Genomic DNA, 23,364 nt, shown 5'->3' on the forward strand with positions numbered 1-23,364 from the left:
TGCCTAAATCCTCTAAAAATCAATCTGTGGCTGCATTATTCTCTGAGTATTAAGAAATGGAGATCTGAAACATTCCAAAATTAGGAACAAAGACTTTGAGGTCAAGGACTGCTTCATTTTTGTCTCTGAATATGAATAATTAGTACAGTTCCTTACACATTGTAGGCATTTAAAAAATATTTACTGAGCAAGGGATCTCTACTTTCAACAGCCCATCATTATCACAAATTCAACTTGCCCAAAACAATGCATAATCTTTTCCCCAAATCTGTCCCTTCTCCCAACTTTTCTTGATGGCACTATCACCCTCTAAGTTATTCAGGCTTGAAATCTGAAGTCGTCTTTGACACTTCCTTTACCTTTATTCCACATACCACATCGTCAGTTTTATTCAACTGAAACTGTTCTCTCTAAAGTTACTAATTATCACTTGAAATCATCTTGACCCCAAAACTCTCTGACATCATCTATTACTATCTCCTCTGTTCACCCAGTCTCTGACAAAAGTGGCCCTTTCCTAAACAAAGGTAAACTTTCTACATATTTAATTCTTGTTTTTCTTTCTTTGGACTTCTCTCTCTCTCTCTCTTTCTTTGTATGTATGTGTGTGTATATATATATCCCCTTCATTTCTCTGTCCTTCCCTTCTCTCTTCGATCTTTCTTTCCTCTTTTTTCTCCTCTTCCTCCTCTTTCCCTTATCTTCAAGTGATCGCTATATACTGTCCTCATCCCTCATCCATGGAAAAACCTTCATTAGCTAGCATCCCACATTTCTCTAGTTTTCTTATCCAAACTTCTTTTAAAAGTTACCTATACTGCTTCCACTTCCTCATTCATTCACTCCTCAAACCTTTGCAATTTAGCTTCCAACATTGTCAGTTAACTAAAGCTGATTTCTCCAAAGTTACCCAAGATGTCTTAATGGCCAAATGTAATGATCTTTTCTCAGTCATCACCTTCAATGATTTACCTGCATAATTTTACAGTGGTTGACTTCTGTCTCCTAGATACTCTCTGCACTCTCCTGGTTCTTTTTTCCCCTAGTCTTCTCTTGCTGCTTCATCAACCATATTCTGCCCACTAAGTAGGGGTACTCCCCAAGACTTAGTGCTAAGCCCTCTACAATTTCTCTTTCAGTAAGCTAAACAATTTTTATGGGCTTAACTAGCCTTTCCATGCAGAACTCACATATCTGAGTTTCAGAGCCACATGACCATCTTCCCACTGGATATTTCCAAGTAGGTCTTCTATAACAAGGATGGAGAATGTGTGGTCCACAGACCATATAAGGTCTGAAAAATCATTCTGACCCTGCTAAGGCAACTACAGAGGCAACTCCCCACTGCTTGAGTTCTTTAAGTTGATAATTTTGTATGGTTCATGAATGATGTTATAAATTGCAAATGGCCATTGGCAGAAAAAAAGTTTCCCACCCCTGTCCTATAAGCATCTTAAAACTCAACATATTTAAGTTGAACTCATTATTTTTTCCCCCAAACTCTCCTTTCTTTAAAACATCTCTATTTCTGTTAGATACCACCATCCTTCCAGTCTTCCAGGTTTAGAATCTCAACATCATCCTCAACCCCTTATACTGCTTCATCCCACATATTCAATCAGCTGGCAAATCTTGCCATTTCTCTCTCCGCATCTCTTGAATTCAATCTCTTCTCTACTCACACAGCACTTTAATGTCTTCAAAGGGTACTGAGGGAGTTAAATTAAAAAAAAAAAAAAAACCAGAGGCCTGGTTTACCAAGGATTCTATTCTGAGGGTTCTAAAGGGAGATAGGAGTGGAGGTGGGTGGGAGGAAAGCTAAAAGGAAAGCATTACTATAGAAAGGAGGGAAATGCAAGCAACTTACTATGTCTCATACTTGGAATACCTAAAAAGAAAAGCACAGAAACATGGAGGAAAGGGGGGGAGGGAGGAATGGGCATCAGATGAACTTCACTCTTACCTGAAACAAATAAAGGAGGATTGGACACATATACACACAAACCTAACAATTTGGTGAATGCTAACTAAGCAAGGAAAGAAATGGGAGGAATTTTCACTGAAGGAGGAGAATAATACTGGGGCAAGAATAAATAACAAGCAAAACCAATTTCTGAATCCTGAGGACAGAGGGAGAGGATGAGGAAGAGAGAGACTGAGTTTGTGTTTACTTGACTATGAATATTTGTTACAAGATTTTTGTTTTGTTTTATTCTTTTTTTGAAGTTCAGTTTACCTTCACCTAACACTTTTCCTGATCCTGTCCCCCAGGAAGTGGTTAGTGATTTTTAATTTGTATTTATTTTGTATCTATTTATATAGTATATAAACTTCCCCTTAATAGAATATTCATTGAAGATAGGGACTGTTTCACTTTTATTTTGTATTCCTTAATTACCAGCACACAGTGTTTAAATCAGTATTTGTTGACTAACTGAACTACCAAGTCCTGACAATTTTACTTTTCCAACATCTCTCATGTCAGTCTTTTCTGATTAACTTTTACTGCTACCACTCTAGTTTGGGCCATCTTTTGCCCGTATTACTGTAATAAACTCCTAACTTGTTTTCCTATCTGTAGTCTCTCCCCTAATCAAAGTAATCCTTCACCTAGCAGCCAAAATACTGTTCCTTATGAATACCCTTCTTCAAAAACCTTCAGTAGCTCCCTATTATCTACAGAATAAAACCCAACAAAAAATTTTGTCACTGAAGACCTTCCACAGTATAGAGCCACTCTACTTTCCTAGTCTTATTTTACTCTATTCCCTTTCATCAAATCTACTTTCCAATCAGAATGGACTATTAGCTATTACCTGAAGTCATCCTGTCCTTTCTCACTTCCATAACTGGAATGTATTCCTCTCATATAAGACCTACTGAAATAACTGACAAGTAGGTAACACCATAAAGACTGTAAAGCAGAAATGGAAGAGGAAAAAGAGAGAAGGAGAGAGGAAGAGAAAAAGAAACAGAGACAAAGAAACATAAATAAAATTTATATATGTATATATAAAAATCTCTTCCTACAAGGCCTATTTTTAGGCACCATCTTCTTCATCAAGCCTTTTCTTCCTCCATCCTTAAATCCTTTCCATTTTTAAATTTCCCTGGAAAACCTTGCCTGCCTCACTCCTTTGATATTACTCTACTAACTTGTACTACTATATTTATCTCAATCCAAGTCTTATACAACCATTATCATATCTATCTTCAGACTCTCCACTGTCTAGAGATGATGCTTAATGAATGAAGTGTTTAATTGTTGTAATGAACATAACACAAGAAGTCATTATAGTTCATTTCATAGCTTTTAATAGAATATATTTACTTTTGATACAACTTATTGTTGTAAGAATTATAACATTTAAAGCCAGAAGTGAACTAAGAGATAAACTAATCCAATAACTCATTATACATACCAGTAAACTAACACCCAACAAAGACAGAACAAACAAGCCAATCATGTAGTTTAAAAGTAGCAGAGGAAGGAATTCAATAGAGTTTCACTCACTTTAATCCCAGTCATCCCTCTAATACATTACAATTTTAGTAAGCCATTTGAATATTAACCAAGTGTGTGACCAGGAACTATATATAATTTCCATTATAAGAGGCAAACAACCATCATCTAGTAAATCCCAATGCCTCAAGATTAGACAACCAGGCAAAAAGTGTATATTACTGTTTTATAAATATCCATTTGCATCTTAATCCTAAAATAGAATGCTTTAGCAAAGGATGTACCTCCTAATTAACCTCTTAACAATTTAACACCTTAGGAAAAATAAGATACTTATGACCAAGTAGGAGTTATACCAGGAATGCAGGGCTAGTTCAATACTAGCAAAACTATTGACATAATTGACTATATCAATAACCAAACTAACAGAAATCACATAATTATATCAATAAATGCAGAAAAAGCATTTGACAATATCCAACACTCATTCTTATTAAAAACACTAGAGAATATAGGAATAAATGGAGTTTTCCTTAAAATGATAAGTAATATCTATCTAAAATCATCAGCATCAAAAGTAATGGGGATAAACTAGAACCATTCCCAGTAGGAGCAGGGATGAAACAAGGTTGTCCACTATCACCATTATTATAAATGTTAGTGTTAGCTATAAAAGAAGAAAAAGAAATTGAAGAAATTAGAGTAGGTAATGAGGAAACAAAATTATCACTCTTTCCAGACGACATGATGCTATAATTATAGAATCCTAGAGAATCAACTAAAAACTACCAGTTTGATATAATCAAAATTTTCTATGTTGTGGTCAATAGCGATCTCTAGTTCTTCTTTGATCATAAATTCCTAGAGATCGCTATTGACCACAACATAGAAAATTCTGATTATATCAAATTGAAAAGTTTTTGTACAAACAAAACAAATGCAAACAAGATTAGAAGGGAAACAATAAACTGGGAAAACATTTTTACAATCAAAGGTTCTGATAAAGGCCTCATTTCCAAAATATATAGAGAATTGACTCTAATCTATAAGAAATCAAACCATTCTCCAATTGATAAATGGTCAAAGGATATGAACAGACAATTCTCAGACGAAGAAATTGAAACTATTTATAGACATATGAAAATATGCTCCAAATCATTATTAATCAGAGAAATGCAAATTAAGACAACTCTGAGATACCACTACACACCTGTCAGATTGGCTAGAATGACAGGGAAAGATAATGGGGAATGTTGGAGGGGATGTGGGAAAAGAGGGACACTGATACATTGTTGGTGGAATTGTGAACACATCCAGCCATTCTGGAGAGCAATTTGGAATATGCTCAAAAAGTTATCAAACTGTGCATACCCTTTGATCCAGCAGTGTTTCTACTGGGCTTATACCCCAAAGAGATACTAAAGAAAGGAAAGGGACCTATATGTGCCAAAATGTTTGTGGCAGCCCTGTTTGTAGTGGCTAGAAGCTGGAAAATGAAAGGATGTCCATCAACTGGAGAATGGTTGAGTAAATTGTGGTATATGAATGTTATGGAATATTATTGTTCTGTAAGGAATGACCAGCAGGATGAATACAGAGAGGACTGGCGAGACTTACATGAACTGATGCTGAGTGAAATGAGCAGAACCAGGAGATCATTATATACCTCAACAACGAGACTGTTTGAGGATGTATTCTGATGGAAGTGGATCTCTTCGATAAAGAGAGCCTTAATTGATCAAAGATGGACAGAAGCAGCTACACCCAGAGAAAGAACACTGGGAAATGAATATAAACTGCTTGCATTTTTGTTTTTCTTCCCGGGTTATTTATACCTTCTGAATTCAATTCTCCCTGTACAACAAGAAAACTGTCCGGTTCTGCACAAATATATTGTATCCAGGATATACTGTAACCTATTCAACATGTAAAGGACTGCTTGCCATCTGGGGGAAGGGGTGGAAGGAGGGAGGGGAAAAATCGGAACAGAAATGAATGCAAGGAATAATGCTGTAAAAAATTACCCTGGCATGCGTTCTATCAATAAAAAGATATTAAAATTAAAAAAAAAAAAAAAAAAACTAAAAACTACCAGAAACAATTAACAATGTTAGCAAAGTTTCAGGTTGCAGAATAAATCTACAAAAATCATCAGCATTTCTATATGTTATCAACAAAGTCCAGCAACAAGAGATAGAAAGAGAAATTCCACTTAAAATAACTGTAGATAATATAAAATATTTGAGAGTCTACCTGCCAAGATAAAGTCAGGAACTATATGAACACAATTACAAAATGCTCTTCACACAAATTAAGTTATGTCTAAACAACTGGAAGAAAATCAAGTGCTCATGAGTAGGCCAACCTAATATAATAAAAATGACAACTCCACCTAAATTAATCTACTTATTCAGTGCCACACCAAACTGCCAAGAAATTACTTCATAGAGTTAAAAAAAATTAATAACAAAATTCATCTAGAAGAACAAAAGGTCAAGAATTTCAAGAGAATTAATGAAAAAATGCAAATGAAAGTGGCTTAGCTATACCAGACCTAAGACTATATTATAAAGTAGCAGTCATCATAACCATTTGATATTGGCTAAGAAACAGAATAGTTAGTTGATCAGTGGAAAAGAGTAGGTTCACATGAAATAACAGTCATTGATAAAAGTAATCTAGTATTTAATAAACCCAAAGACTCTGGCTTCTGGAATAAGAACTTAATAGTTGACAAAATTTTTTGGGAAAATTAAAAAATAGTATAGCAGAAACCAGGCACTGACTAATATCTAACACTCCATACTAAGATAAGGTTGAAATAGGTTCATAATTTAGACAAAAGGATGATATTATAAGCAAATTAAGAAAACAAGAGATAGTCTATCTCTCAGATATGTGGAGAAGGAAGGAATTTATGGCAAAGAACTAGAGAACATTACAAAATAAAATTGTGAAATATATTAAATTTAAAAGTTTTTGTATAAACAAAACCAATGCAACCAAGATTAGAAGGGAAGCAGAAAACTGAGAGGAACTTTTTATATCCAAGAATTCTAATAAAGGCCTCATTTCTAAAATATATAGAGAATTGATTCAAATTTATAAGAATATACGCCAATCTTTAATTGATAAATGGTCAAAGGATATGAAAAGGCAATTTTCAGATGAAAAAATTAAAGCCATTTCTAATGAAATGAAAAAATGCTCTCAATCATTATTGATTAGAGAAATGCAAATTAAAACAACTCTGAGGTATTACTACATAACTCTGAGATTGGCTAAGATGATAAGAAAAGATAAGGATAAACATTGGAGGGAATATGGGAAACCTGGGGCACTAACAGATTGTTGATGGAGCTGTAAACTGATCCAACCATTCTGGAAAACAATTTGGAATTATATCAAAAGGGCAATCAAACTGCATATCCTTTTATCCAGCAATGTCTCTACTTTGGTCTATGATTCCCAAAGAAATCATAAAAAAGGGAAAAGCACTCACCTATGCAAAAATGTTTGTAGTAGCCGTTTTTTAGTAGCAAGGAACTGAAAACTGGGTGGATACCCATCAACTGGGGAATGGGTGAATAAGTTGTGATATATAAATATACTGGATTTATATAAAAAATGATCAGCAGGATGATTTCAGAAAGGTCTGGAGATTTACATAAACTGATGCTAAGTGAAATATCTAGAACCAAGAGAACACCACACATAACAATAAGATTATATGATAATTAACTCTGATAGACTTGGCTCTTTTCAACAATGAATTGATTCAGGTCAATTCCAATAGACTTGTGATGGAGAAAGCTATCTGCATCGAGAGAGAGAGGACTATGGAGACTGATTATAGATCACAACATATTATTTTTACCTTTTTTGTTGTTTTTTTTTTCCTTTCTCATTTTTTTCTTTTATGATCTGATTTTTCTTGTGCATCATGATAAATGTGGAAATGTATTCAGAAGAATTGCACATGTTTAGTTTATATTGGATTACTTGTTGTCTAGGAAAGTGGGGTGAGGGAAGGGAGTAAAATTTGGGACACAAAGTTTTGCAAGGGTGAATATTGAAAACTATCCTTACATGTATTTGAAAATAAAAAGCTATTATTATGAAAAAAAGTAAGACACTGTTGAGATATTATAAAATGATTAACTTCGTTATACATTTACATAAGCAATTACAAAACTTTACTTTTAACGTGTCATCTGTAATGTTTTCAAAATTTTAGCCATTTAAAATCTCATGAACCAGTTATCTAAAGATAGAGATGGTATAATTAAAGAAGTAATAGTGTTTTGCTTCCAATACTTGTTTTTCCTGGGATGAGTTGAAGGGGAGAACCGTCTCTCCAGGGTCACTTAGCTAATAAGCAGTAGAGCCAGTATTGAAGCAAAGGAACATTGCATTACTTTTCTCAAAAAGCTTTTTTATTGAGTTGATTTATTTTGTCTCTATAATTCACAGGGATTTGGGAAATAATGGCTGTTTGACTCCCTTAAGAATAGATGGGTCTAGAATGAGGTTCTGCTTTCTTTGATGTATTTTTCTTTCTTGTTTATTTTCCCACTGCTCAACAAAGCCAATTTTAAACAAAAAGAACATTGGAAAGAGAGACCTTTTATCCCAAAGGGCCAGGAAAAGATTGTATTTTCACAACCACAATCCAGAATCCAGATCTGCTTCCTCCACCCCAAGAGGTTTAACACAATAAAAATAAACACTCCATTTTTTTTAGTTTCCACCTACAGCATCAACGTTCCTATCAGATGAACACACACTGTCCTTAATCCACATCCCACCCTCATCTCACCCCAAATAAATGCGTTGACTTTGCTGCAGCAAGAAAAATCATAGAATCACTGTCCTAGAATGGGAGAGCTAGAAGAGAACTTAATAGACAAAATGTTAGACTAGAAAACGTCTTAGAACCTGGAAGAATGTTAGAGTTCAATAAAGCCTTGGAACATAAAATGTTATAAATTAATGAGATCTGATCTAAATTTCCTCATTTTACAGAGCAGAAAATTAGGGACAGAGAAGAAAAATGGCTTGCAGAAGTAAAACTAGAATACTGGCCTCATGATTTGTAGCCCTGTGATCTTTAATTATCAACAACTAATTACAAAACTTGTTTCCTCCACAGTGCTAGCAAAAAGTAGGCATTAAATAATTATCTATTAAGCTGGAGAAAAAAATGATGTAGAATATTAAGAAACAAAATAATGTTGAATTAGCCCTCCTGCTCAGTTTTCTCATTGCTAGATGCTCTGATATATTTCATCTTCTTTTCCCTAGATCCATAAATGTGTCAAGTTACTTCCAACTCACTTAGAATACTTCCTCCAATGACTTATAACCCACTTCCTTCACCTGATGCATTGAAGCAAGTTTTGAGGCATCACCACAACTAATGTTAGACTACAGCACAGTTTCCGGCAATGTGTTTGGGCTATCAGTTAAATTACTTTACATTAACCACATTCCAATCCACAGGGATCATTTCAAGACTAAATAAGATTTAAACGTATCTGTCCAAGCTTTGCTAGCTATTAATTCCCCCCAGCAGGTCAGACATAACCTTTCAGGAGCTTTCCAGGGTGCTAACTTTATGAGGTCTCAGAATCAAAGCATCCTAGAATATTAACAGGGATCCCAGTTTCATATGAGTGGAAAGGACTTCAGAAAGCCCCACGTGAAGCACAAACTCCCAACAACTGACTATGCAATCTCTATAGACCTCCAGGGATGAAGCTCACTTAATACTCAAGGCAACCTGTTCCACTGCCCCACAGTTAAAAATACTTCTTTATATTGGGCTGTAATTTGCTTCCCAGGAATAAGCCTCCTAAACTTTAATCTAGGGTCCTTGCTTCTACTTTTATATAGTTTCCTATACTTTTAAAGTTTCTAAAGGTCTGGAATTTAAACATATTGAGAATGTCACAGGACTTCCAGATAGACTCCTAATGACTCCATCAAACAATGTGGGCAATCATACCCACATATATCTAAACATTATAATCAGAATTCTCATAGCAGTCATCATAACCATTTGGTACTGGCTAAGAAACAGAGTAATTAGTTTTCCAGCAAATCAAAGAAAAATAGTGGGCTGGTCACATTTGAAACTATTTCAATTCAATTTCATGTATAAAATAACCTGTATTTTAAAAAACAAAGGCAACACAGATGCTGCCCTGCAGTTTGGCTTTCAAACTGCCTAGGTAAGAGCTCTTTTTCCATAAGGCCATTTATGATAAACCTGTGCTTTTGTGGGGCCAACTAATTCACCTTTCATGGATCTTTCTAGTGCCTACATCCATGTTTTTTTCACAAGTGACCTTGTATGTGGCATGTACTTCCTTCTCACGTTGGCCTCAGAATTTTAGGCTCAGATGTCACATTCTATATTAACTTTTCCTGCCCATCCCCCCATCTCAATGATTAGGAATCTCTCCCCCTCGAAATTATTTTATATCCCCCAGCAGAATGTAAACTCCCAGAAGGCAAAGACAGTTTCATTTTTTCTTTTTATCTTCAGTGTTTAGCACAGTGCCTACTGGATAGTACAGAATTTAACAAATATGTTCACTAAATTTTCTTATTATTGGGGATGGGAATAGGAAAAGTACAATCAGTTGAGAAGTTTGAACTGGAATCTGTTGCTTGAAATTTTGTCTCAGCAGCCTTGCGTTAAAGTCAATAAGGTTCGATCAGTCATAAATGGTCTCTTTTTTCCTGCAATTGAGACACAGAAACTTGGAACCTACTTATAGCAATAAGAAATTACTCACAGTCCTATAGGTCTTAAAAGCACTTTTTTCCCACCCACCTTGTGAGAAAGGTATCTCTATCCCCACTTTACCAGTAGTAAAGCTTAAGGTTTAGAAAGTGAAGAGATTTCAAGCACTAAATGGCAGAGCCATGATTCAAAATTGGGTCTTGTACTTTTCCAATTCCCCTAAACTACTAGTCCAAAGCAGTATAGTTTCAAAAGTAAGAAGGCTCATTTTTGCACACTTTACACTTAATACAATTTTATGCTTCATAAGTTCCTTTTTCAAGTATTTAGATAATTATGGCAACATTTCCAACAAAACAGAGTCTCCAAAAGATCAAAGAACCAAATTTGTCTGCTTTTCTGTATTCTATCAAAAGCAAGAGAGTTAATGGCTACCTAGCATTAACTTGAGACTTGAATCTCAGTTGCTGACTGACCCTGTCACACTGAAGGACAAGTTTCTTCACTTCTCTGCATTATTTGGGGAGTATCCTGAGCTCAAAGTTACTTTTTGTAAATAAGAGGAACAGCTCAAGCACCTGATTAAAGCCTTTCCTTTACTCCAATCCCCCGAGGTCAAGACTATCAGTCTTACTATACCCATCTGCTTTTGATCCAGATCTCTAATTTCATCAGTATAGAACAGGTATAAAAACTCTCCATCAGCACAGGAATACAACAGCTTTAAAACTTATGATATTAAAGGAACAATGTGATATAATGGTTACGAGGCTGTTCCTACTTGAATCCTGACAAACATTAACTATGTGACAAGAGGAAAGAAATGAAATCACTTGAATTTTCAGTATTCAAAGCAATTCTGAGCCTATACTCCCTTCCATTGAGGCTACTGAATCTCAAGTGACTTGCTTAAGGTCACAAAGTTCAGAAATTCAGTTCAAAGTCTAGGGTCCTGCTATTGTACCATGCTGGACCCCTGTTTTAGCAAATGAACAGATGGGGAACAGTATTAATAAAGTGGAATGTTTCTAAGAGGGAGACCAGGATTGGAAGAGGACTGAAGAATCAATTGAAAGGATTGGGAATGCTTAACATGCAGGAGAGGATTTAAGGAAAAATATAATTATTTTCAAATATATGAAAAGCAGTCTTGTAGAAAAGGGAATGGACTTATTTTCCTTGGTCCCAGAGGTCAAAACCAGAATCAATGAGCAGAAGTTATAAGGAGGCAATTTTCAGGAGGAAACTGCCTAAAAATAAGAATTGACCAAAATTATTAAAATGGGATTCATCAGAAAGCAGTTAATTTTTGAAGGCTCAATGAAAGCTGATAAGGGATGCTGTCAGAGGGATTCTAATTCAGGTAGGTGTTGGCTTAATAACCATAGAGGTTCCTGCTCAGTGACTTTACTTGAAACTTAAACCTACAAGGTGCTCTGAATACAAAGCTTGATAAATGCTGGTTATACAACTCTTTTATAAGTAACAAATCTTTCACTCTAACGTTTTATTTATTTCAAACTAAGTCTTTTCCCTCCCAATTTTCATTCATTTCACAGTTATTTAATATACATCAAAGATAAAGGCCTTCTGATCTATAATCTAGTATGAGATCATGGAAAAGATCAATGGAAAAAAATACTGATCCAAAAGTCATGAGGTGTGAATCTGTGTCCTTGCTTTACTATTAAATTCCTGTATTATCTGAGGGAAGGCACTTAAATACTATGGACTTCACTTTTCTCCTCTGAAAAACAGGGGTGGAAAGGATCTCTTTTAAGTTTCTTCCAATTCCAAAATTCTGTAAAATTAGATTTTTTTACCTTTTATTCAAGTGTAAACAGAGGAATCTCTAAGTGCTATGAAGGTTTTTCTCTTATTTCTTCATTATTAGCAGCAAATTTTTCCAGAGTTGTTCAGCAATATTTCAGTACCTCATTGGTACACATATAACAGTTTTCAAGTGAAAAAAAAAAACATAATCCCAAATTCTTAAGAAAAAGGGATTAAACCTACTCCACTCAGTCCTGGAGAGCTGAAGTAAAACCACTGGATCAGAGGGAAGCAAATTCAATTCAACATAAGAAAAACTCTTCTAACAGAGCTAGCCAACAGTATAATGAACAGACTTGGGAGTCATGTAACATTTCCCTAACTGTAAGTGTTCAAGATAACTGCTTGTAGCATGAGCTTTAACCACCAGGTTGGGGTTAGCCTAAATATTGTCTAAGATTCCTTTGTGATCTGACATTCAGTGATCTAACTTTCTATGTTTTAAGAGCCCTTACCAACTTGACATTCCATGTTTCAAAGTCCTTACTAACTCTAAAACTGTGTTCTAATGTTCCCTTCTATGATTCAAATGAAGGTTGCAACACTAGAGTCATGCAGCCCAGTAGCAATAAAACTTGGAGGAAAATATTCCAGTAAAGTAACTATCAGCCCCACCCTTAGGCTGTTCCCCTTTTTAACTTTCACAGGAACAAAACTCAAAATACTGAAATAAACCAATTTTATCATCTTTATTATAACAGATGCCTAAGATGCAAAAAGGTTAATTACTTTGAAAAAAGGCTACTCCAGGGCAGCTAGGTGGCGCAGTGAATAGAGCACCAGCCCTGAAGTCAGGAGGACCTGAGTTCAAATCTGACCTCAGACACTTAAAACTTCCTAGCTGTGTGACCCTGGGCAAGTCACTTAACCCCAATTGCCTCAACAAAAAAAACAAAAAAAAAAAAAAAAAAAAAGGCTACTCTGGAAATGAGCTAGAGGGGAGTATAGTATCTAGAAACAGGAGAGGCAGGGCTCTCTGACATTTCTAAAGGGGGAGGAGGGAATCAATGTAATGATTATGCATTGCTAATACAGCAATCTACAGGGGAGAGTGGGGGGAGGAGAGGAACTAACAGGGAAAATATGACAGTAAATAAAGAAACCAGTGTAGTATAATATAACAGAAAGAGCACTGGCCTTGAACTCAGAAAACTATGTCGGAATCCTGGCTCTTTCACTAGCTCCCTGAATGGCAATAAGCAAATAAGGTAACTTATAAAAAGTAGAACTAGATGATATTATCTAGACCAAACACCTCATTTTCATAAAGAAACTGAGACACTCCCCCCCAAAAAAAAAAAATCTAAGTGATTTGCCCAAGGTCATAGAGATGGTTTGCAGCAAAGCTGAAATTCAAACTTAAGTCCTCTGTCCCAAAGCTAATGTACTTTCCCTATATCATTATTCCATTATTCATCCTCTCTAAGCCTCATTACTCTGATCTGCAAATACAAAGAAAGGGTGTTGCAATAGAAGACATCTAAAGATCCTTGCCACTCTCCCTCCAGAATGCTGGTATAGGGAGGAGATACTTCACCAAATATATTACCATCCTTTTAACTATGACTGAAAATTATAGTTCTTAAATCAGTAAGATGGTAACAATGTTAACAAAATTTCATTGGGTCTAGAAATGAAACTTCACAAGTAGCTTTTTAAAAACTCAACTAATGGTTCTAGAACTCTAGGTGAATTTCCCAGCAATGGAATTTGTTGAAAATTCAGCAACTGAATTACATAGAACTAATATTCCATATACTATCAGTCTCAGATGTGGTTAGAGCAGAAGCATAGGTACAAATCTATCTTCATACCTCTTCTGTTTTTCATGTAAAAGGAAAGGTTTCTTTTTAAAAGTAGGTCTATAAAAATTTTAAAGAGGAGAACACAGAACAAGATCAAGCAAACATACTAAACATCAAGCAACTGATATATTAGAGCAAGCACAGGTCTTCAGTTTGCGACCCAAAACTAACACCATCTGGCTGTGGAACTATTGGCAAGTTACATCACCTGACTTTGTTTACACACACACACACCCTCTCTACCACTAAAATAATCATTCTGGCATTTTTTATCTCAAAAGACTGTTTTAATAAACTTTGAAATGATATAGCACCTTGAATAATTTAATGAATGTGTGTATTCCTTCTACTGATTAAAAAGATGATATTTCCCTATGATGGAAGATGGCCTAAAATAGTGAGCCCTGAAGCCCATCAATTGTGGAATGAACAAACTGGCATATGAAAATGACAAAGTATTATTGTGGCACAAGAAATGCCATATGAAGAATTCAGAGAAATGTGGAAAACCTTATACTGAGTAAAGTAAGTACAAGAGAAAAGAGAACATTTATACTATGACCACAATAAAAACAATACTTAAAAATAATGCAGTGCCTAACAAGACTGTAAAGGACTTCAGTTGAAAAATGCTCTGAACTCTTAGTAAAGAGGCAATGAATAGGCTTAGTCAATGTATTGACTTGATTTTGCTGAACTGTACTTATTTGTTGGGGAAGGCAGAATGACAAAGTCAATGGAAATTAAATGACTAGGTAGCAAAGCATACAGAATGTTGGAATTCAAATCCTGCCTCAGATATTTAGTAGTTGGGTGACCCTGGACAAGTCACTTAATCGGTATGCCTCAGTTTCCTCATTTTTAAAATAGAGAAGATAATAATACCAATCTTTCAGAGTTGTCATGAGGATAAAATGAGATATTTGGAAAGTTTTTGTTAACCTTAAAGTGTTATATAAATGCTAATTATCATCATCACAATCGCAGTAGAATCTCACCTTTGATGATTAAGATTTAGGTGACTGTCATTTAACTTTCCCCAACCTCAGTTTTCTCATGTGTAAAATGAGGAGGCTGGACTGAATGGCCTTATATTTTTAAATCGTCAAAGAACATTTTTTTCAAAGGCATTGGACTTATAATCAGAAGTCTTATCTTCAAATCCCATGTCTACCATTTACTACATTGTATGATTTTAAGTAAGTCACTTCTCTCTGGGCCTCAGTTTACTCAGCTATAAATATTCCACATATAAATCCTTGGAATTACTTGATATCTAAGGTCCCTTCTAGCTATAAATTTGTGATCCTATTGTCCTCTAGGATATAGTGGTCTTTGAGACTTATTTGGGAGAAAAAAAAATCATACTGCAGTCAACTTGATGATGAAGCTTCTCTGAACTCCATCCATTTCTAAGGCCTATATTCAAAAATCTTTTTAACTTAGTAGAAACTTTTCAGCTTAGTAGAAGCACCCCCCTCCCAAAAAAAAAAAAAAAAAAAAGAGGAAAAGTGAGTTGAAAGGCAGTAATAGGACTCAAGGAGTTTGAGGTGGAAGAAAAATTACAGATTAGTATAACAGTCTTCATTTTACAGAAGAGGAAAATAAAATAATAAATAAATGGATAGATAGATAAAACAGAGGGACTTAGTAGGAGTTTTCACTCCAGGGACAATTTTCAAGTACCCACTATCACCTATTATTCAAGATTAGGTATCAAAATAGGACTTTAGTGAAATGCTAAAATTAAAAAAAAAAAATGAGCCATGTATTATAATAAGCATAATGACTATAAAAACCATCTCCTTAAATAACTAGACCACAAAAAATACTGAACACAAAACTTTGCCTTTCATGTCTTAAGGACTTCACAAAGTCCAGCAGTATCCAAATATATGCCAAAGTTCACTGAAGGATATAATTCATATATCAGAGTTGCATGAAGATTTCCCCTCTCCCCTCCTATAATAAAAATGGTCAGTTTATTTTTTAAACAGGCTAAGGTTAATCTCACAGCTACCAAGGTAATATTTCAGGGACTTAGCTACCTCTCTAATGAAAAGATCTGCCCAAGTATTAACTTATTAATCAAGCTGTAGCAGCAAATACTAGTTACAGAAAAAGACACTGAGGCCACAGACAAGACCCAGAGGCAACAAATAGTAGTAGCAAAAGCCAGCAATGGCATGATTTGGGGTTTGCAAAGCACTTTACACATAATCTCATTTGGTAAGGCACTTAAATTGAAAAAGCATATCTTTACTGATTCATACATTCATTCAACAAACATTTATTAAGTCCTTGCACAAAATATTAAGCCTGGCTCTTGGAGAGATACAATGTTTATGTAGGACAGGATAAGAGGACTCAAGAAGCCCATAAGGAGAAGATACAAATTTAAGTAACTCTAACACAATACCCAACCTTTAGCACAACACCAGGCACAAGTAAGCACTCAAATGCAACCAAAGTGTTTTTTTTATTACACCATTTCCCACCCCCACTCCCTTCAGCACAGTGGAAGAGCAATGGAATTAGTCAAATGACCGGACTTTAAGTGCTGACTTGGCCATCTTTGTGACTTTAGACAAGTTATATTAACTCTTTGGGTCTCAATTTCTCAGTCTCTAAGATGAAGAGAACTGGAAACAAATAATATTTTCTCCTTGATCACTTTGTAAATTCCCTACGATGGAAGATGGCCTAAAATAGTGAGCCCTGAAGCCCACCAATTGTGGCTTCTAAGCCTAAAATTCTAGAGATTCCTTTCCAATACTTCCCCTTCCCTCCCCACCCCCAGGCCTTTTTGGCATCCCATCTCCGTCCTATATTTAAGTCTCCGGGATTTAGAAATACTAGACTGACTAGCCAATTCCTACTCCTTAGGTCTTAAAACTGTGACTTAAAGCAAGTCACTTTCCCTTTCTAAGCCTCAGTTTCCTCACGTGTAAAAATAGCATGCTCCAGTTCTACAGTTTTTAAATGTTGACAAAGCAAGTTTCTTACAACAGTCTTATGAAGTAGTGAAATTATTATTTTCCCTATTTGACAGATAAAGGAGTGACTCTTCCAGGAGCACAGAGCTACTGAGATTGGGGTCGGGTATTCTGAAACCAGTTTTCCTCATTCTAAATCAGAGTTCTCACCATTAAACCACACTGCCCTTTCTATAAAACGAGGGAGATTGAAGTAGTTCCTTCTCTGTATGACCCTCGCACTTGCTAGGTTACCATTTCCCATTCCCCCTACTCGTAGGCTGGAGGAGTTTCCCTCCTCCTCCTCTCCCCGGGGGGCCCGCCCCCGCCCCCACCCGGGGCCCAGGAGGCGCCTGACCAGCTGCCTCTACCCCCCAGCACAGGCTCCAATCCTTTCTATCACCATGGCAACTTCCCCCCTCCATTCCATAGCTCGCGCCCCCACCCCCACCCCCGAGCAGAGGAGGCCCTTCCTGTCACTGCAACAAGTCCCCCGGGCCCGCGGCCTCTCCAACCTGGCTTCCCCCAACCTCATCCCGGCCTCCCCAGCTCCAGGCCTGCCTGGCCGCGCTCACCTGATCCTGGAGCCCATGGTCCCCGGGACTCCTCATGGGCCCCGGCCCCACTCGGCGCTTCCCGGCCCCAGCCTCTCCCTGCCTGCCTCACTCTCCCCGCCCCGCCCCTCTGGCCCCCTCCCGGGTCTATTTCACTCGCTCGGTCCCGGGAAACGCCATAGTTCCTGGGGCGCGTCCCCGCGGCCGCACGCGCGCGCCTAAATCCCAAGGCTCAGCAGCCTCCCTCCCCGCCACACTCTGATAAGAGGCAGAGGCAGAGAGGCTCAGACAAGCGCCCAGCCCCGCCCCACTGCCTTCCCGCCGCGTGGGGCTTGCCGGGATTTGTAGTCCAAGGCTTTCTGGGCTTAGCCTGAGAAGGCTCGGGACAGAACAAGGACGGGTTTTAAAAAAAAAAAAAAAAAAAAAAGAGGAAAAGTGAGTTGAAAGGCAGTCATAGGAGTCAGGGAGTTTGAGATGGAAGAAAAACTACAGATTAGTACAACAGTCTTCATTTTACAGAAGGGAAAAATAAGCTTGTGGAGGAAAAGTGACTTGCCCAACATCATCACCTTGATGGGAACTTGATGGGTTTGAACGACGATCAAACCCATGAAATCTGATTCCCAAATCTAGTTTTCTTTACAACAGACTTGTATCTTTTCCTTTATTAGACACATCCAGTCATTACTAAGTCTTGTCATTTCTACCTTGCAACTCTTAAATGCTCCCCTTTGTATCTTCGAACTAATGCAATAGCCTACACTTGGTGGGCCTGTCTCAGCTTTCCTCAGTTCAGCCCATCTTCCATTCAACTGTCAAAGTGACCTTCCTAAAGAACAGATCTCATCGTGGCAGCCGCCCCACTCCATGCACCAAAGTCCAGTATCTCTGCTACCTCTAGAATCATATATAAAACCCCTGGGGCTTTTGAAAGTGCTGCAAAATCCAGCCCATTCTTACTTTTCCAATCTCCTTAACATCCTACTCCCCTCTATTTACTCCACTAATCCAATGACACAGATGTCTTTACTGTTTTTCAGACAAAACACTCCATCTCCCAACTCAAGACACTTGTGTGTATGTGAGAGAGAGAGAGAGACAGAGACAGAGACACAGAGAGAGAGAGACAGAGACACAGAGAGACAGAGACAGAGACACAGAGAGAGAGACACACACACAAAGACACAGAGAGAGACAGAGACACAGAGAGAGAGACACACACACAGAGACACACAGAGAGAGATGTGGCTTATGTAGCAACTTTTATAGTACCCGGTGATGTCTTTTACAGAAGCACCAAATATTGGGGCTCCATCATATGAAGTATTTACAAAGTCATTCTCTTTGGCAAAAGGTAGATAATTTAGATGAGGTTACAGAATAAATGAAGAGATATAATAGATACCAGGAATAGTAAATATGAAATAGATGAGAAATCATATAGTTAGCAAGAGAGGGGTTTTAACAATTAATGATGAAAAGGGTAAGTTCTCTAGTGGAACCCACAATTAACCAGGAGATGTCCCCATTAGGTTGGGACATACCCTTAACTGGCAGGCTAAATCCTAAAAGGGATTTCACACCCTAAAAGAGTTAGCTATAAGGAGAAAGACATAAGTCATAGTGAGTTTTGAGAGGAGAAACATCTCATGACATGGGGAAGAGTAAGAGGAAAGACACCCCAAGGCAAAGTGTCCTGGCAAAATGATCCAAGGGGTTCAGCAAAGATGGCATGAGCCATGGACAGGTTTTATAGGGGAAATTAACCTCACAGGGCATTACTGGGATTTCTGACTGGACATAGTTGGGCTGCTCACAACCTTCGCAAGGGGTGGGTCTTGGAGGTTTGACATAACTTGGATTTCTTGGCTAGACACATCAAGGTGGGACTATAAGGTTAAACTGATCCCTATCAGTACCCTTCCTCGTTTGTCTCAGGACAGTACTTCAGTCTTTCTCTGCTCACTGCACCTAGCAACCAGGACTTCACCATGTGTGTATTGTGTTCATAGATAAATAGATCCATATATATAGAGAGAGATGTAGATATAGATATAGATGCATACATACATATATAAACAACTATGGACATGTATAAAAACTACTGTGAACTCATATATGCAAATAACTATGTAGAACTAGATATATAGGTATAGGTACATATATGTGTGTATGCATACAGATAGATACAATTATGTATTAGATACAACTATATACAAACAAGACAGACACATATAGTATAGATTTATCTGTATATATATTATACATGCTTGTATACATGTTGTCTCCCCCATTAGACTGTGAGGTTATTGAGATCAGGACCTGGTTTTTGCCCTTCTTTATATTCTTGTGCTAGTATAGTTATTGGCACATAGTAAATGTTTTTCTTGACTTGACACGCAATAGATATATAAATGACTTACTAACCTCCTTCTCTAGGCATTGTCTCCTTCCCTATTACCTCAGCTTTCCTCTACAAGAGGATCTGCCTTCCCCTATAGTCTGTTAGGCCTTAACTACGTACCTTTCCTTATAATTCTCTATGGAAACTAATTTCTCTCTACAAAGAACACCTACATTTCCATATCATGAAAGCCAAGACTATCTATTTCTGCAAAACTGCTACAGGGCTCATCCATAGGTATGTATATGCATATGTATATGTAATTTTCAACAATCACTGCAAATGGACTGATTGAACTTGGTATTAAACAAGAGGAAGAAAGTGAGCTGATTCATCTTTTGGAAATTGCAGAACTCTTTTCATGACAACAAACTATTTACAAAAAGTTCATCGTCTTAATTCTGGTTTGTTCTATGTAAGTCTTGAAACACTCAGAGAATAACAGAGGGGTATTCAAACCATTACTCAAATATGACAATCCAACTCCTGAATTCATGCCTTTTCCAAATAGCTGCTCCCTCCCACCCCATACCTGGAATATTTTCCTACCTCCTCACATCTGCCTCCTGGCTTCTTTCAAGATTCAAGAAAACTCTACTTTCTTCAACAAGTCTTTCCTAGTCACATACACATACTTTCTCCTCCCTTCTTAGATTGCCTCCAACTTATCTTATTAATGTTTGCAACTTGACTTGAGGTCTTTTCCAGTATATTGTTCCCATCTCAACATTAAACTCCTTCCCCCAGTAGTGACTCACCTCTAAGTTAAACTTATTCTTATACTCTATCTCATAGATGAGTTTTTGCATATATTTCCCCCATTAGATCATAAACTCCCTCAGGGTAGAGGCTATGTTTTTGCCTTTAAATCTCCAGTACTTAGCACAGTTCCTATAGCACAATATCAGGAACATAGTAAGTGCTTAATAAAGGCATGTTAACTGACTCCTAATTCCATTTTGATTCCTTTATGGAAACTGTCTCCCTAATTCTCTTCTGCAGAAATAGCTATCAGAAATGCAAATTAAGACAACTCTGAGGTACCCCTCCACATCTCTCAGACTGGCTAAGATGATAGGAAAAGATAATGATGAATGTTGAAGGGGATGTGGGAAAACTGGGACACTAATACATTGTTGGTGGAATTGTGAATGGATCCAACCATTCTGGAAAACAATTTGAAACTAAGCTCAATAAGTTATCAAACTGTGCATATCCTTTGACCCAGCAGTGTTTCTACTAGACTTATATTCCAAAAGAGATCTTAAAGGAGGGAAAGGGATCCACATGTGCAAAAATTTGTGGCAGCCCTTTTTGTAGTGGCAAGAAAGTGGAAACTGAGTGGATGCCCATCAGTTGGAGAATGGCTGAATAAGTTATGGTACATGAACATTATGGAGTATTATTGTTCTATAAGAAACAATCAGCAGGCTGATTTCAGGAAGGCCTTCAGAGACTTACAAGAACTGATGCTAAGTGAAATGAACAGAACCAGAATTTCATTGTACCTGGCAACAGCAAGATGATACAATGATCAATTCTGATGGATGTGGCTCTTCTCAACAATGAGACTATTCAGTCCAATTCCAATGAGAGCCATCCACACTCAGAGAGAAGATTGTGGGAATTGAGCTTAGAATTCAACATTGCATTTTCTCTTCTTTTGTTGTTGTTTGCTTGAATTTTATTTTCTTTCTCATTTTTTTCCCTTTTTGAGCTGATTCTTCTTGTGCACCAAGATAATTTTATAACATATATGTCTATATTGGATATATATATATATATTTTACCATGTTTAATATGTACTGGATTTCTTGCCATCTAGGAGAGGGAGTGGGAGAAAGGGAGGGAAATTGGAACACAAGATTTTACAAGGGTCAATGATGAAAAATTATCCTCACATATGTTTTGAAAATAAAAAGCTTCAATTTAAAAAAATAGCTATCAGAAATACCTATTTCTATCCTATGGATACCTAGGAAAATCTTCTGCCCAGACAGCTAGGTTCTGTAGATAAAGCACTGGACCTAGAGTCAAGAGACCTGATTTCAGATTTAACCTCAGATACTATCTGTGTGGTCCTGGGCAAGTCACTTAACCTCTTTCTGTCTTAGTTGCCTTTACTGTAAAATGGAGATAATAATAGCACTTATTTCACAGGCTAGTTATGAGGATCAAATGAGATAAATTTGTGAAGTACTTAGAACAATATTTGGCATAGATTAGGAGCTTAATAAATATCTATTCCCTTCTTTTCTCCTTATACATGTCCCCTATGGAAATACCAAATTCCTGCAGAAATGAACTACTTCTACAACTTTGCCACAAAGAACATAAGTCCTCTACATTCTCCCATATAGAAACAGGTTTGGTTTAATTCAAAAGATATTTATTGGGGAGCAGCACTCAAACCACTGGATCTATTACCCATCCATTCCTCTTCTGCCTCACTGCTTACTAGGACTTCATACTACATCTTGGTCCTACTTTATAGAGTCTACAAATCCTCCAGCAATTTTCTTCAGTAACCACCCACTTCTCAATTTTTTCTCTGGAGATTCCATGTTACCTGTAAATGAAACTGTATAATTCATCATTTGACGAGATCAGAGAAGTGTTGTTTGGTCAAATACATGATTCAGATGAGGAAAGGGACTGCTAGTTATGTTTTAGGTAGCCTCGTTCCACACATACAAGTCAGAGAAAACTCCCTGGGAGGCATTTGAGTATTTAACTTAATTTAGGATAGTTATTTTGTTTTTCTAATTTGAGATACAGGACCTTAAATAATTCATCAAACCTCCTGAGACTTCAGTTTCCTTATCAGTAAGAAGAGGGAATATACTACATAAAAATATGGTATAATAAATAGATCATTGACCTGAAGTCAGAAGTATCTAAGTTCAAATCCGGTCTCAGATAATTCCTAACTTCATGAATCTGGTTGTCACTTTACTTCTTGTCAACCTCAGTTTCTTCAACAATAAAAGGAAGATATTAGTAGCGCTTTCCTCTCAGAGTGGTAGTAGGGATCAAATGAAATATTCTATGTAAAGCATTTTTTAACTTTTAAAGCAACATATATGTTTGAGTTGCTATTATTTCTAAAGTAAAAGCTAAAATCTTATAATCCTTGTCTCTCTAATTACCTCTTTAGTACTCATAAGCAATGATGAAGAAGTGTGTGGAGCACAAGGCTTGGAATAAGGAAGACTCATCTAGCTATGAAGTCCCATTCAGAGAAAGGGAGAGAAGAGGGGTCCCCAGAGGCAGGGGTTACTTGAGATATAAGTTTCAATGTTGCTGTGATCTCGTAGAATGATGAGGTTCCATGGGGGCATGATGAAATCCAGAGGAGTGCAATGTCACTGGAAGAGAGAGAGGGATGGTGATAAGAATGAAAACTGTAAAGGAGCAGGGATGAGATTATGAAGAGCTTTAAATGCCAACTTTTATATTTACTCCTAAAGGTAATAGGGAGCCTCTGGAGTTTATCATATAAGGAAGTGACATGATTAGACCTACAATTAATGAAAATTTAACTTATTGATTTATTGGAAAATAGTATAGAGAAGGGAG

The 23,364-nt window shown here is 36.9% G+C and overlaps 1 protein-coding gene across 5 annotated transcripts in view; it reads right to left on the minus strand.

Moving 5' to 3' along the window:
* Window positions 1-17,505, minus strand: part of DENND1A (DENN domain containing 1A) — a 687,683-nt gene extending 670,178 nt beyond the window's left edge. For all 5 annotated transcript variants that reach the window (XM_051979612.1, XM_051979615.1, XM_051979613.1 and 2 more), the window contains exon 1: window positions 17,403-17,505. In XM_051979612.1, coding sequence (XP_051835572.1) covers window positions 17,403-17,419 — 17 coding nt within the window. In that variant the 5' untranslated portion in view covers window positions 17,420-17,505. The remainder of the gene's footprint in view (window positions 1-17,402) is intronic.
* Window positions 17,506-23,364: the final 5,859 nt, after the last annotated feature.

Source organism: Antechinus flavipes, chromosome 2, assembly GCF_016432865.1.
Source record: "Antechinus flavipes isolate AdamAnt ecotype Samford, QLD, Australia chromosome 2, AdamAnt_v2, whole genome shotgun sequence".
In the NCBI taxonomy this organism is placed as follows: domain Eukaryota; kingdom Metazoa; phylum Chordata; class Mammalia; order Dasyuromorphia; family Dasyuridae; genus Antechinus; species Antechinus flavipes.